This window comes from Eucyclogobius newberryi, unplaced genomic scaffold (genome assembly GCF_026437365.1).
Source record: "Eucyclogobius newberryi isolate DKJ021-1_F unplaced genomic scaffold, fEucNew1.0.hap1 SCAF_7, whole genome shotgun sequence".
Classification (NCBI taxonomy): Eukaryota; Metazoa; Chordata; class Actinopteri; order Gobiiformes; family Gobiidae; genus Eucyclogobius; species Eucyclogobius newberryi.
The window spans coordinates 20,458,117-20,473,686 of record NW_027316389.1 but is presented as its reverse complement, the minus strand read 5'-3'; the positions used below and the strand labels follow the sequence as shown (position 1 = coordinate 20,473,686).

The 15,570-nt window shown below is 43.3% G+C and overlaps 1 protein-coding gene across 1 annotated transcript in view; it reads left to right on the top strand.

Annotated features, from left to right (window-relative positions):
- Nucleotides 1–14,414, top strand: part of spg11 (SPG11 vesicle trafficking associated, spatacsin) — a 47,080-nt gene extending 32,666 nt beyond the window's left edge. Inside the window, exons 33-42 of the mRNA XM_072434487.1 lie at nucleotides 408–553; nucleotides 3,664–3,868; nucleotides 4,509–4,643; nucleotides 8,783–8,916; nucleotides 10,035–10,154; nucleotides 10,723–10,891; nucleotides 11,245–11,321; nucleotides 11,925–12,080; nucleotides 12,693–12,844; nucleotides 14,017–14,414. Coding sequence (XP_072290588.1) covers nucleotides 408–553; nucleotides 3,664–3,868; nucleotides 4,509–4,643; nucleotides 8,783–8,916; nucleotides 10,035–10,154; nucleotides 10,723–10,891; nucleotides 11,245–11,321; nucleotides 11,925–12,080; nucleotides 12,693–12,844; nucleotides 14,017–14,194 — 1,472 coding nt within the window. The 3' untranslated portion in view covers nucleotides 14,195–14,414. The remainder of the gene's footprint in view (nucleotides 1–407; nucleotides 554–3,663; nucleotides 3,869–4,508; nucleotides 4,644–8,782; nucleotides 8,917–10,034; nucleotides 10,155–10,722; nucleotides 10,892–11,244; nucleotides 11,322–11,924; nucleotides 12,081–12,692; nucleotides 12,845–14,016) is intronic.
- The last annotated feature ends 1,156 nt before the right edge of the window (nucleotides 14,415–15,570 follow it).

The following is a 15,570-nucleotide window of genomic DNA, read 5'->3' as shown; positions in this document are numbered from 1 at the left end:
CAAATCTAATTCCGTCTGGGGAAAGCACATCCAAATCTGATTAGAACCAGATTTCTGAACCTTTAAAATGACATATTTGGCATGTAAACCTCAAAATGTCGTTGAGTAATCAGAGGCATTGTGAGCACAAAGGAATCTGATCTGAGAGAGCTACATACATGTCTTCTATCTCCAAAATATCAGATATGAGTTCATGTAACCTCTCCTGGAGCTTCACTAATCATTGTCATTGTATCAGCGGAAATGCTTTATTTGCATCAAAATATTATTTCCCAAAATGTTTCTAATGCTTATTGAAAATGGGCGATACCAATACATTTTTAAAGATGGTAATACGTGGTGTCGAGTTGTAGATCTGTCTGTTGTCAACTTCTCGTGAGTAAAAACACAAACTCTGGTCTCTGCAGCGGCCTCCTTCAGCAGTCTTTCCTCCTTCGTGGTTTTTCCTCTTCCCGAAGATGAAGTTTCAGTCCAGCTTCAGAAACTCGTCAATCAGAGTCGCCACGGCAACAACTACTGCAAGCAAGTGCTCAGCCTCTACCAACTCTCAAAGGTACAGACGGACTGTAAACCACTACTACCACTACTGCTATCACTACCACTACTGCTATCACTACTGCTATCACTACTGCTATCACTACTGCTATCACTACCACTACTGCTATCACTACTGCTATCACTACTGCTATCACTACTGCTATCACTACCACTATCACTACTGCTATCACTACTGCTATCACTACTGCTATCACTACTGCTATCACTACCACTACTGCTATCACTACTGCTATCACTACTGCTATCACTACCACTACTGCTATCACTACTGCTATCACTACTGCTATCACTACTGCTATCACTACTGCTATCACTACTGCTATCACTAATACTACTGCTATCACTATCACTACTACTAGCACTACTACTACTGCTATCACTATCACTACTACTAGCACTACTACTACTGCTATCACTATCACTACTACTAGCACTACTACTATCACTACTACTATCACAAGGCCTGGGTATCATGGCCAATTTCCTAAATCGATTCAATTTCGATTCATAACGTCCTGAATCGATTAATCACGATTCGATTTGATTTGATTCAATTCAATTCAATTCAATCTGCTCTTAAATAATGAAAATGGCTCAATTGTGTTACAAAATACAAATGGACTTTATTTTTTCTTTTCACCATAAACTGGTTTTAAGTGCAAACTTGTAAATTGGACAGTTTAAACTTCAGCTGTAACAAAACTGTCTCAAGTCTCAAAAGTACAATTTTGAAACATAAAGTAGTTTTTAGAGCTGCTTGTGAGGCTCAGTTCAGTGTGTTCGACGTGCATCAGCTGCATTTTCTCCACTGCACCAACCATTATTTGTAGCGTTGCCCGTCACGACTGCTGGGTCTTTGCTGGTCAGCCCCCCACTCCTGTATGGCCCCCTACTCCTGTATGGCCCCCCACTCCTGTATGGCCCCCGTCAACATATTAGCTATATTATTAGGGAGTGTCTACAGAGCCGCGACGCACGGCCGAAACTGCCATGTTATTTTGTGCCGCGGCTCCTGACCACGCCGTTTTAGACCGCGCCGAGTTAAGGACAGGGTGAGGGTTAGGGTTAGGGATAGGGTTAGCCATGAGGCTATATGGCAGTGCCGTGGTTCCTGAAACTGCTGGGCCATTTGACCGCGCTGCGGCTCTGCAGCCACGCCCATATTATTAGCGGTGTGGCTCGTCAGGAGTACGGGTGTGTAAATCTTTGCAGGCAAAAGTTGCGACGGCTTCTGTTATCTTTATGGCCAGCGGAGAATCGGCTGGTAATGTTAGTGATTCCCTCAGTTTCATTTTGTTTTGCCCCGGACGGCTTGTTGTCGGAAGCTAACGTTAGCGTAGTGTGATACCTGGTCAAGTGGTTTCTGAGGTTTGTAGTATTTCCACAATAACTGACCTCCGCTTCGCAGATTTTGCAAACCACTTTGGTTTTAAATCCGAAATGGTTCCAGATGTCAGACTTGAGTTGGGACGGCTCGCTGAGACGAGTTTTACCTGCGTCTTGCACGCTTGACAAGCGGACGTAAACGCGCCACTGCTGCGCCACGCACAAGACTACTGGGGAAAAATCGATCTCATGCCGTATGAATCGATATTGCAAAATTTTTATTACATCGATCACATTTTTACCCAGCCCTAACTATCACTATTGCTATCACTACTATTATCACTACTACTATCACTACTACTATCACTACTATTATCACTACTACTATTATCATATACTACTATCAATACTACTATCACTATTATTATCATATACTACTATCAATACTACTATCACTACTATTATCACTACTACTATCACTATTATCATATACTACTATCACTGCTACTATCACTACTATTATCACTACTACTACCAATACTGCTATCACTACTATTATCATATACTACTATCACTACTACTATCACTACTATTATCACTACTACTACCAATACTACTATCACTACTATTATCATATACTATTATCACTACTATTATCATATACTATTATCACTACTATTATCACTACTACTATCACTACTATTAGCAATACTACTGTCACTCTTGAACTCTTACAATATACATTTCAAGTTGATGTATTGTGATATATCCTGTTTTGTGCTGGATCTGAGGCTTTGTGAGGGGCTCCGATGTCCTCTAACCCCTATCCCTGCACCTCCTTTGAACATTCAGTATAAAAGAAATGGATGACACCAACAATCAGTGACATTATAAGTGAATGTCAATTTAAAAAAATTATCATTTTGACAGACTTTGGACGAAATGGGACATTCACTTTGGACTGCGCCTTATTGTTTATTGGTTGTTTTTTTTGCTTTATTTGCATGTATTAAAAGAAAGAAATAAGTAGGGTCAAAACAACGACAAAATTATGGTGAGATGCCACAGCAGAGACTCAGTTCTGCAGGAGATCGGTCGATACATTTGGCGTTTCATCTGCATATGCGATGGTCGGTAGGGTCGGCACTTGATCATCGGGACGGAAGTTACAGAATCCAATATGGCGGCCCTCGTGGCGGCCCAAATCACTTGAGGTTAGCGACAGTGCGGCGTCATCACCATTCTGGAGCCCAGACAGAATGTAATGTAACCTGTCTTGCTATGATATAATCTTCAGATGTATTGGCCCAGCGGTAAATAACACGGCTTATGGTGCAAGAGATACTGGGTTTGACTCTCGGTCAGAAATTTATTTCGGATTGAAACTTTTTAAACTTGTAGATTGCACTTGTCTAGTTTGTTTTGGGATGAGTTAGCTACACTTTTGCTAATACAGAGCCAAGGCATAAACTAGTTTTAACCAGATGAAGTAAACCTAACTTTCCTCATTCATTGTCATTATTCAACTTCAAGAAAATAATGGCTGGATCAGATGAACAGGTGAGCAAACATTTAATTTTTCCCCCTCGTCTCCTAACTAGGCTTAGGGGTTAGGGTGACGGTCGCCGCCATGTTGGATTAAGTAACTTCCGCTTCGGTTTCCGCCATGCTGGATTCAGGATTCCGTCCCGATTCCCAATATGACCTAGTGCCGACCCATATGAGATGGCGTTAACTTCTAAACACGTCACTTCTTTGCTTGTTTGTCCCGTTGTGTAGGAGCTGCGGTGTTCGTTCTCTCAGGTCTGCGGCGAGGACTCCCTGATCGTCCTGGAGAAGCTGCTGGTGTGCGAGCTGCCGGAGCGCTTCAGGAGAGCGCACGCCTTCATTCGGGCTCAGGGTCTGTCTGCTCAGGCCGTGGCTCGGCTCGTGTCCGAGGCCGTGGTCAACTCTCTGCTCGCCACCGCGCAAGAGCTGCAGCCGGGTGAGAAGGAAAAAAAACAACTATTATTACAGAGACTATGACCAAACTACGGTGAAATGTTTACCGTATTTTCCGAAGTATAAGTCGCACCGGAGTATAAATCGCACCAGCCAAAAAATGCACAATGGAGAAGAAAAAAAACATAAGTTACACTGGAGTATGAGATGCGGTTGCAAGTGTGAAAATAACAAATAATATCACATATAAGTCCCTCAGGAGTATAAGTATAAATATAATATAAAAAATGACTTATAGTCCGGAAAATACGGTAATTTTCTTTCATTCCCGCGGTCTGACATGTAGCCATTTCTCAAATCTGTTAAATGTGACAATAACAGCCAGTTCTTTGCATTTAGATCTATATTTTGGGCTATATATTGAACAAAAAATGCTTAATTTTGCTTCTAAAATGGTCACGATAATTTTTGTTTTGTTTTACGATAACAGTGTCACGATTATCGATTTAACGTGATAATCTTGTCATCCCTATTTGCACATATCCGCTGTCTCAGAGAAACTCACAAAACAAGACCAAACAAACAAGTTGTGTAGCATAAATAGTACAGTATTTAGAGTCTGCCTCACACTGTCAGATGTATAATAATGATGTATTCTGTCACTCCTCGGCCTCGTTTTCCAGAGCGTCAAGTGTTCAGGCCGTCAGACGGTCGGGACGCTCTCATGCAGCTCCTGAAACTGTGCGACGACCCGAACCTGGTGGGATCCGAGCTCCTGGAGAACGTCACCTCCGTCCCACTCCGAGACCTCAACTGCAGTAAGTCCACAGACAACTCTAGAGTTTACTGCAATTTGTATGTCATCAGTCAAGAAAAAGATGGTATTAACTGCAGGAGTCTGACTTTACAAGAACCTGCACTGCACTGATACTTTCACAAGGATCAGAATCTTCAATAGTGTCCATACAAACTATTTGGTGGCTTTTTGTAGATAAGTATGACAGAATGAAACCAATGTGAGCTGTGACTTGGTTCGTTCCAGTTGAAGCCCTGGTTTAGTCCTGATGTAGACTTGGTTCGTTCCAGTTGAAGCCCTGGTTTAGTCCTGATGTAGACTTGGTTCGTTCCCATTGGAGCCCTGGTTTAGTCCTGATGTAGACTTGGTTCGTTCCAGTTGGAGCCCTGGTTTAGTCCTGATGTAGACTTGGTTCGTTCCAGTTGGAGCTCTGGTTTCCTCCTGATGTAGACTTGGTTCGTTCCCATTGGAGCTCTGGTTTAGTCCTGATGTAGACTTGGTTCGTTCCAGTTGGAGCCCTGGTTTAGTCCTGATGTAGACTTGGTTCGTTCCCATTGGAGCTCTGGTTTCCTCCTGATGTAGACTTGGTTCGTTCCAGTTGGAGCCCTGGTTTAGTCCTGATGTAGACTTGGTTCGTTCCCGTTGAAGCCCTGGTTTAATCCTGATGTAGACTTGGTTCGTTCCCATTGGAGCTCTGGTTTAGTCCTGATGTAGACTTGGTTCGTTCCCGTTGGAGCCCTGGTTTAGTCCTGATTTAGACTTGGTTCGTTCCAGTTGGAGCTCTGGTTTCCTCCTGATGTAGACTTGGTTCGTTCCAGTTGAAGCTCTGGTTTAGTCCTGATGTAGACTTGGTTCGTTCCCATTGGAGCCCTGGTTTAGTCCTGATGTAGACTTGGTTCGTTCCAGTTGGAGCCCTGGTTTAGTCCTGATGTAGACTTGGTTCGTTCCAGTTGAAGCCCTGGTTTAGTCCTGATGTAGACTTGGTTCGTTCCAGTTGGAGCCCTGGTTTAGTCCTGATGTAGACTTGGTTCGTTCCCATTGGAGCTCTGGTTTCCTCCTGATGTAGACTTGGTTCGTTCCAGTTGGAGCCCTGGTTTAGTCCTGATGTAGACTTGGTTCGTTCCCGTTGAAGCCCTGGTTTAATCCTGATGTAGACTTGGTTCGTTCCCATTGGAGCTCTGGTTTAGTCCTGATGTAGACTTGGTTCGTTCCCGTTGGAGCCCTGGTTTAGTCCTGATTTAGACTTGGTTCGTTCCAGTTGGAGCTCTGGTTTCCTCCTGATGTAGACTTGGTTCGTTCCAGTTGAAGCCCTGGTTTAGTCCTGATGTAGACTTGGTTCGTTCCAGTTGGAGCTCTGGTTTCCTCCTGATGTAGACTTGGTTCGTTCCCGTTGAAGCTCTGGTTTAGTCCTGATGTAGACTTGGTTCGTTCCAGTTGGAGCTCTGGTTTAGTCCTGATGTAGACTTGGTTCGTTCCCATTGGAGCCCTGGTTTAGTCCTGATGTAGACTTGGTTCGTTCCAGTTGGAGCTCTGGTTTCCTCCTGATGTAGACTTGGTTTGTTCCAGTTGAAGCCCTGGTTTAGTCCTGATGTAGACTTGGTTCGTTCCAGTTGGAGCCCTGGTTTAGTCCTGATGTAGACTTGGTTCGTTCCAGTTGGAGCCCTGGTTTAGTCCTGATGTAGACTTGGTTCGTTCCAGTTGGAGCTCTGGTTTCCTCCTGATGTAGACTTGGTTCGTTCCATTGGAGCTCTGGTTTCCTCCTGATGTAGACTTGGTTCGTTCCAGTTGGAGCCCTGGTTTAGTCCTGATGTAGACTTGGTTCGTTCCCGTTGAAGCCCTGGTTTAATCCTGATGTAGACTTGGTTCGTTCCCGTTGAAGCCCTGGTTTAGTCCTGATGTAGACTTGGTTCGTTCCCATTGGAGCTCTGGTTTAGTCCTGATGTAGACTTGGTTCGTTCCCGTTGAAGCCCTGGTTTAGTCCTGATGTAGACTTGGTTCGTTCCCATTGGAGCTCTGGTTTAGTCCTGATGTAGACTTGGTTCGTTCCCGTTGGAGCCCTGGTTTAGTCCTGATTTAGACTTGGTTCGTTCCAGTTGGAGCCCTGGTTTAGTCCTGATGTAGACTTGGTTCGTTCCAGTTGGAGCTCTGGTTTCCTCCTGATGTAGACTTGGTTCGTTCCCGTTGAAGCCCTGGTTTAGTCCTGATGTAGACTTGGTTCGTTCCCATTGGAGCCCTGGTTTAGTCCTGATGTAGACTTGGTTTGTTCCAGTTGGAGCTCTGGTTTCCTCCTGATGTAGACTTGGTTTGTTCCAGTTGAAGCCCTGGTTTAGTCCTGATGTAGACTTGGTTCGTTCCAGTTGGAGCCCTGGTTTAGTCCTGATGTAGACTTGGTTCGTTCCAGTTGAAGCTCTGGTTTCCTCCTGATGTAGACTTGGTTCGTTCCCGTTGGAGCCCTGGTTTAGTCCTGATGTAGACTTGGTTCGTTCCCGTTGGAGCTCTGGTTTAGTCCTGATTTAGACTTGGTTCGTTCCAGTTGAAGCCCTGGTTTAGTCCTGATGTAGACTTGGTTCGTTCCAGTTGGAGCCCTGGTTTAGTCCTGATGTAGACTTGGTTCGTTCCCGTTGAAGCCCTGGTTTCCTCCTGAGGTAGACTTGGTTCGTTCCCGTTGGAGCCCTGGTTTAGTCCTGATGTAGACTTGGTTCGTTCCCATTGGAGCTCTGGTTTAGTCCTGATGTAGACTTGGTTCGTTCCAGTTGAAGCCCTGGTTTCCTCCTGAGGTAGACTTGGTTCGTTCCAGTTGGAGCTCTGGTTTCCTCCTGAGGTAGACTTGGTTCGTTCCCGTTGGAGCTCTGGTTTAGTCCTGATGTAGACTTGGTTCGTTCCAGTTGGAGCTCTGGTTTCCTCCTGATGTAGACTTGGTTCGTTCCCATTGGAGCTCTGGTTTCCTCCTGATGTAGACTTGGTTCGTTCCCGTTGGAGCTCTGGTTTCCTCCTGATGTAGACTTGGTTCGTTCCCGTTGGAGCCCTGGTTTAGTCCTGATGTAGACTTGGTTCGTTCCCGTTGGAGCTCTGGTTTCCTCCTGATGTAGACTTGGTTCGTTCCAGTTGGAGCTCTGGTTTCCTCCTGAGGTAGACTTGGTTCGTTCCCGTTGGAGCTCTGGTTTAGTCCTGATGTAGACTTGGTTCGTTCCAGTTGGAGCTCTGGTTTCCTCCTGAGGTAGACTTGGTTCGTTCCCGTTGGAGCCCTGGTTTAGTCCTGATGTAGACTTGGTTCGTTCCCGTTGGAGCCCTGGTTTAGTCCTGATGTAGACTTGGTTCGTTCCAGTTGGAGCTCTGGTTTCCTCCTGATGTAGACTTGGTTCGTTCCAGTTGGAGCTCTGGTTTCCTCCTGATGTAGACTTGGTTCGTTCCCATTGGAGCTCTGGTTTCGTCCTGATGTAGACTTGGTTCGTTCCAGTTGGAGCTCTGGTTTCCTCCTGATGTAGACTTGGTTCGTTCCCGTTGGAGCTCTGGTTTCCTCCTGATGTAGACTTGGTTCGTTCCCGTTGGAGCTCTGGTTTCCTCCTGATGTAGACTTGGTTCGTTCCCGTTGGAGCTCTGGTTTCCTCCTGATGTAGACTTGGTTCGTTCCCATTGGAGCTCTGGTTTCCTCCTGATGTAGACTTGGTTCGTTCCCGTTGGAGCTCTGGTTTCCTCCTGATGTAGACTTGGTTCGTTCCCATTGGAGCTCTGGTTTAGTCCTGATGTAGACTTGGTTCGTTCCCATTGGAGCCCTGGTTTAGTCCTGATGTAGACTTGTTCGTTCCCATTGGAGCCCTGGTTTAGTCCTGATGTAGACTTGTTCGTTCCCATTGGAGCCCTGGTTTAGTCCTGATGTAGACTTGTTCGTTCCCATTGGAGCCCTGGTTTCCTCCTGATGTAGACTTGGTTCGTTCCCATTGGAGCTCTGGTTTAGTCCTGATGTAGACTTGTTCGTTCCCATTGGAGCCCTGGTTTAGTCCTGATGTAGACTTGTTCGTTCCCATTGGAGCCCTGGTTTCCTCCTGATGTAGACTCGGTTCGTTCCAGTTGGAGCTTGGGTTTTGTCCTTTTTTAATCCAAGTTCAATTCTGGATTTCCTCACCGTTCATGATCCCTTCTCTCTCTCTCTCTCTGCTGTAGTCGTGGAGCTCCTGATCGTGGCCCATGACTGCTTCAGCCTGACGTGTCACATGGAGGGCATCGTGCGCGTGCTGCAGGCGGCTCGACACCTCAGCCACTCGCACCTGGCCCCGGGAGAGCACTACGGCCTGCTGGTGAGGGCCACACACTGCACGATCATCCCAAAGAGCTTTAATTCATTGTGTATCTTCACCCTGCCCACCTCTTGGGTTCTGAAAGACAAATTGTCATTATTTTAAGAGTTTGAAAGTTCAATAGAAACAAATTATCTGCGGTTTCTAATGAGCATACCCTAACCCTAACCCTAAGACACATAAACTTCATAAATTGCAAATATATAATTCTAGGTTTTAAATAGGTTTTTTGGATTGAAAGAAATTCTCTAGATTAATTGATCGATGGCATTTAAATTGACTAAAATTTGTATTAGTCAACTAATTAATGTATTTACTGAGTTTGGGAGTGAACTATGAGTTTAATCAGCCTTTTTACATATAAATACACTGTTTACTAGTACTTTCTAGGCAGTATAAATAATGCATGAACTCCTAGTCTTGAGAGTGCACTTAATAGTTTTGAAAGATTATGCCCCGCACCATTTTTAGTCGACTCATCAATCTGCAGGGCATGTCTTTAGTGGACTACAGCCCCAGTGTCGTAGACATTAGTTACCGTGGAAGAAATCGTCAAGCCTTTAAACTCTTAATATTGATACTCTTCATATTTTCTATTGGCTGTTGTGTCTATCTTGTACATTTTTTCTTGTTTCACAGTAAGATTTGTCATACAAGTCGTATTCCACTCGTTGCACTTGAAATAAAAGAAACTGGCGTATTTAGCAGTAAAATAATTTCAACTCTAGATAGAAATATTAATTTTATATTTACCTCATGAGTTCTTGCACTGTAGTGTTTGCATGAGATATACATCGTTCATATCGGAGACTTTGGCAAATAATTTGTCTAGCTAGTTTTGTGCCTGCCAATATTCTCCTTTAGTGTCTTTGGCTGTTTCTTTTTTATTCCGTGGCACACCTTTTTCACGATTTAGACCGTTGGAAAGCGTTATATACAGAAACTTTGATCGAGAACATCAGATTTGTGCTTTTTGTTTGCCAACCCTCCCAAAAATACAGTATATTAATTAGTTTTCTAAATAAAATGGATCTTTTAAAGGAGTTACATTTCATCATGCAGTGTATTTTCTCCTTTTACTCGACCTCTTTGACCGTTGCCTGTGGCCGTTTGCGTAGGTGCGGCTGCTGACAGGGATCGGCCGCTACAACGAGATGACCTACATCTTCGACCTCTTGCACCAGAATCACCGCTTCGAGATGTTGCTGAGGAAGAAGATGGACACGGACAGAGGACAGGTCGGACCCAACATCTTACATCTTATGTAGACTCCCGGTAGTCTGTGGAGAGCCTCGGTTATATGCAAAGTGAAAAAGTACTGCGGAGTTAGCTTAAGTAGGAGACTGTAACCGTGTCGTTCACTGGTCAAACTACATTTTTATACTAAAGAAAGGCTCAACGGTTGATACTGATTCAGCTCCGACATTGATAATACAATTTTCATATTTAAAATTGCCATGGTTTAAGAAACGTTTCAGTTTTATGTCATTTTGTCGGTAGCAATCGCAATCAAATCCAAATTGAAATTCGAAAAGACTGCAGTTTTTTAAGTCCTTTGCAAACAACAAAATATTCTGTCTTATTCTGTATAAAACTTAACCTACAGCTGTACTTTAGAGCTCCGCAAACATCTTCTGAAATACACACCGTCTCTAAAATGTCGACAACGAAGCTTAAAATGTGCAAGTATTAAAACATAAACCGCAATGTGCCGCTTCGCCCAAAGTGTTCGGCCTTTAGAGTGTCTTTTCTTTTCGTGAATTACTCCCAAACGTGCGCGTATAACTGTGCACGTTGCGTCCCCAGAGCTCGAGCCTGAAGACGGCGCTGCTGGATTATCTGAAGCGCTGTCTCCCGGGCGACAGCGAGAAGCACAACATGGTGGCGCTGTTTTTCAGCATGAGGCGCGAGATCGGAGAGAACCACGAGATGGCCGCCCGGACGCTGCTCAAGATGATCGAGAGCCAGGACTGGGGTGAGGCTGAAGGCCGCGTTTGCTCGTGTCGTTCAATCAAAATGACCACGAGAATATAAGAATTAAGGCTGCAGCGATTAATCTGAATAATCGTGACGGCTGAAAAAAATAAAATGTATTGTCATCTGGACCATGAACAGACAGGTTTTGTCACAAACACAGCAAAGAATGAGTGCGTATTGTTCATTTTGTGGAATACTCATAAATCTACTTGATTTATGAATAATTATTTGGCTAATTTAGTCTTAAACTGGTTAAACAAAAAATCTCCAAAGCTCAATAGACTTTTCCCTTACAATGATTGAATTTTGCTGCCTCAATAAGAATTCATTATAATATCTTTGTGTTTTCAGTTGTCTCTCCGGATTTGAAGAGTTCTCTGGAGAAAGTTCAGGGTTTACTGAAGGACGCTGCAGAAAGCTTTGCCAAGGTAATTCTACAAACTTTATCAGCTTAGATATATACATCAAATATATAAATGTATCACTTGCACCGCTTGTTCATTTCAGCTGAATGTGCAAAAGTAAAGATTCTATTATGATATTTACTGACACAGTATTTCATGCTTTTTAGAAAGAGGACATTATACACATTTTGTCTCCGGTTTTGTTAAACCAGGACTAAACAAGGACTAAACAAGCTTTAAACATGGACTAAACAAGGACTAAACCAGCTTTAAATCAGGACTAAACAAGGACTAAACTAGCTTTAAATCAGGACTAAACAAGGACTAAACTAGCTTTAAACATGGACTAAACAAGGACTAAACCAGCTTTAAATCAGGACTAAACAAGGCCTAAACTAGCTTTAAACTGGGACTAAACAAGGACAAACCAGCTGAAACCCAGACTACTCTATGACATAAACCAGCTCCTAAACCAGGACTTAAGCAGATCAAACTGGACCCAGACTAAGCCCGGTCTAAAGCCCCTTCAATAAGCATAAGCTTTAACACAGTCTGTTGTTTATGCGTTCCTGCCCGACACATGCTCAGGTTGTTACGTCCTCTCTAATGTTTGTGTCGTGCCTTTAGGACTCGTGCGTTCGTCAGGCCACGCGCTGTGTGAAAATGGCTAAACTTGTGGCTCTGCAGCTGCACTTCATTAAAACGGGGACGGATCTGAAAGTGATCAACCTGAAGCCGGCAGAAATGCTCCCGGCGGCCATCGCGCTGCCACGATGCTATCAGGTACCAGCACAATCACATTCAAATACACCGTTTAGTTCACGGAAAACCAGAGGGAAAAGGGGGAAACAAAAGAGGTAGGATTGTTTTTCAAATGTGCAATTTCAAACTATTACCGTATTTTCCGGACTATTAAGTCGCACCAGCCAAAAAATGCATAATAGAGAAGAAAAAAACGTATACACATAATATACACGATAATCCAGCGTTATTATAGACTATCTGGCAACATGCGGTTCGATACAGGCCCGTGTATCGTGATACTTTCAGCAGCTACAACATAAATTCACCATAAGTTGCAGAGTTAAAGGATGATTCACCTGCTGACCGCTGAAACGAGGCTGAATTTGATGTATTCGTAGATATTTTCATATAGGACATGAAATTCCAGTGCATTCTGTTATTCTGCATAATAAATACATACGTTTACTAAACTTTTAACACCGGTTTGAAACGATATCCATCAGGACACGTACCATATCGTGGGGTAAAGTATCAATGCATCAATTTATCAATGAAACAAGTACAATAACAGAAAGGAATTACGACTGTGCCTGTTGAGTAGTTAAAGCTGCACTATGTAACTTATGTATATATACGTATTCTCGTGCGCAGGTGTTTGTGCTGTCGGAGGCGTACGGCTACTGTCCCGACTGGGCCGAGGTCCTGCTCCAGAGGGTGGTCCTGAAAGGAGACTTCGCTTACCTGGAGGAGTACAAGCAGCACAGAGCGCTCTCGTCGGCGCTGTTCGAGGAGATTTTCAAAAAGTACGATGTGTAAACTCATTAATGCTCCGTTCACCGTGAGTCAGGGTGCTTTAGCGTGAAAGGGTTGACTCACAGTGTTACCAAAGTTTCCTGTTTGTCTCATCCAGGGTCAATTTTTTATAATTTTTCTGCTCGAATGTGTGATAGTAGTTGATTTTCTATTCATATTGTGTCAGATTTAGACTCGAGCACGTGTGGGTGAAGTTACTGTTGACACCGTAGCGCAACAAACGTCGATAAGGATTTTAAATGTACACGAATTAAATGAGGAAACGTGTGCAGCAAGAGTCACTTTCTTTGTAGCGTGGCATTAACCCAGCAATCTCCCAATACAGATTCACTTCATTTATATAAACCAGCTTTAAACTGGGACTAAACCAGCTTTGAACCGGGGCTAAACCGGGACTAAACTGGGACTAAACCGGGACTAAACTGGGACTAAACCAGCTTTGAACCAGGGCTAAACCAGCTTTAAACTGGGACTAAACCAGCTTTAAACCGGTTTTAAACCGGGACTAAATTAAACCGGGACTAAACCGGCTTTAAACCAAAACTAAACCGGCTTTAAACCAAAACTAAACCGGCTTTAAACCAGGACTAAACAAGAACTAAACCAGGACTAAACAAGAACTAAACCAGCTTGAAACCAGCTTGAAACCAGGACTAAACCAGGTCTAAACGAGCTTTAAACCAGGACTAAAATAGGACTAAACCAGCTTTAAACTAGGACTAAACCAGCTTCAAACTAGGACTAAACCAGCTTCAAACTAGGACTATACCAGCTTCAAACCGGGATTAAACTAGCTTTAAACCAGGACTACCAATAGCTTCATTTATTCATTTTACCTGTTTACCCGAGGGCAATATGGCAAAGAAAACCTAATTTTAGTGGATTTGATTTGTTTTTGTGTGTGTTTTTCATTTCAAAAACTATATAAAAAGGCTTTCAATATTGATTTCATGAACATCAGTGCTATTTAAACCAAAAAACATCCCAATTTCTTACTCCAAAATCCAAGTTCTGCTTCAATGACACACTGTTACCGACCGAATCGACCGTAGACCTCTCGATTGGAAAAAAAAACAACAACAAGCATATTAGCGAGGATTAGAGATGATTATTGCCCATTCTTTATCAGTTGCACTTCTTAACCCACGCCTGTGCCTTGCAGGTTGGACAGCGCCGCCAGCAGCAGCTCCACCGCCAACGTGAAGAAGCTCCTGTCCCACTGCGACGACGTCTACAGCCGATACAAACTGGCCTACGAGCAGAAGCTGTTCGACGTCACCCAGGCTCTGCTCCAGGACAAGAACACGGCCAGTTATCTGCACGACCGGCTGGCCAGATAGCGCCGTGAACCCCCTATTCTGTTACTGTGATGAAAATGATGTACAATAAAGGAAGGTCATCTAATCGAATCTAACATGTACATACTTTGAACCGTATGTCGCGTGTAATGAGCTTTTCCAGGCACTAGATGGCAGTAGCTCTCGGCACAAGAAGCACTCTGACCTGATATAATGTGTAATTTATGTACAGAAAGTCTTCTAATAAATTCAAATACATGTATGACTTTGCTTTGTTGTAATAAGCTTCTCCGAACACTAGATGGCGATAGTTGCTCCTGGCCCATTGACTTTACACATGATGCTGGGCTGATATACATGTCTGTCTGCAGATATATACTGTGACTCCATAAAGTACTGCCAAATTTGTATTAAAAAATTATAAAATATCTCATTGATAAATTGTAGTACACTGGTTTCAGCACTAGAGGGGGCTACGTTTAAATGAAGCTTAGAAGCACTGATTTTTGCGTCATTTTACTACCGTTTTAACTCATTTTTAACCTTTTTTATTAGATATAGCACATAATTAAGGATGCAAATGAGCAATAATTATAGTGTAAGCAATTGGGCGAAGTGGCTTTGCTCTGTATGAGGGGTCAAAGTATGAATATCACAATAAACTAAAAAATATCGCGCAACACAACAGAAAAAATTGGAAAAGGCTGATTTTATTGATGTTTTTTCTTGGTTTTGTTGGTTTGCTCAGCGCCTCTTCCTTTTGATCAGTATTCTTTCCGGCAGTGAGTGGAGCCTCCAGTGTCCGCCTCCAAATGCGCCGTGACAACAGCGACGGCGGGGCGGTGTACGAGGCGGGACGGGTATTGATCAAATGTCTGTGATGCGCCGGCTCAAAGGTGACACAGACCTGGACTCAGAGCCGAGGCATCAGTCTGAGGACGTGAGCCTGTCTCGGGTCCCACGTGATCAAATGGACTTCAACTTGGGACTGGCCAAACCTTGATAAAAAAAAAAAAGGACAACAAAATTATTAAGAATGTCCAAAAAAAAAAGGACAAAGTCAAAAGTTTCTCAAATACCGGACTATAAGTCGCACAAGCCAGAAAATGCATAATAGAGAAGAAAAAAACATAAGTCGCACTGGAGTATGAAATGCAGTTGCAAGTGTGAAAATAACAAATAATATCACATATAAGTCGCTCTGGAGTATAAGTATATAAGTATAAATCGCACCTCTGACAAAACTATGAAAAAAGGTGCCACTTATAGTCTGGAAAATACAGTATTAAATTATCTTGAATCATGTATCTATACAAAAGAGTAAATGTAACGCAAAAGAAACTACCACTATTTTGGTATTGCTTTCATTATCATTGTGGTATAAAGTGTAAGATAAATAAAATCAAAAAGTTATTTCT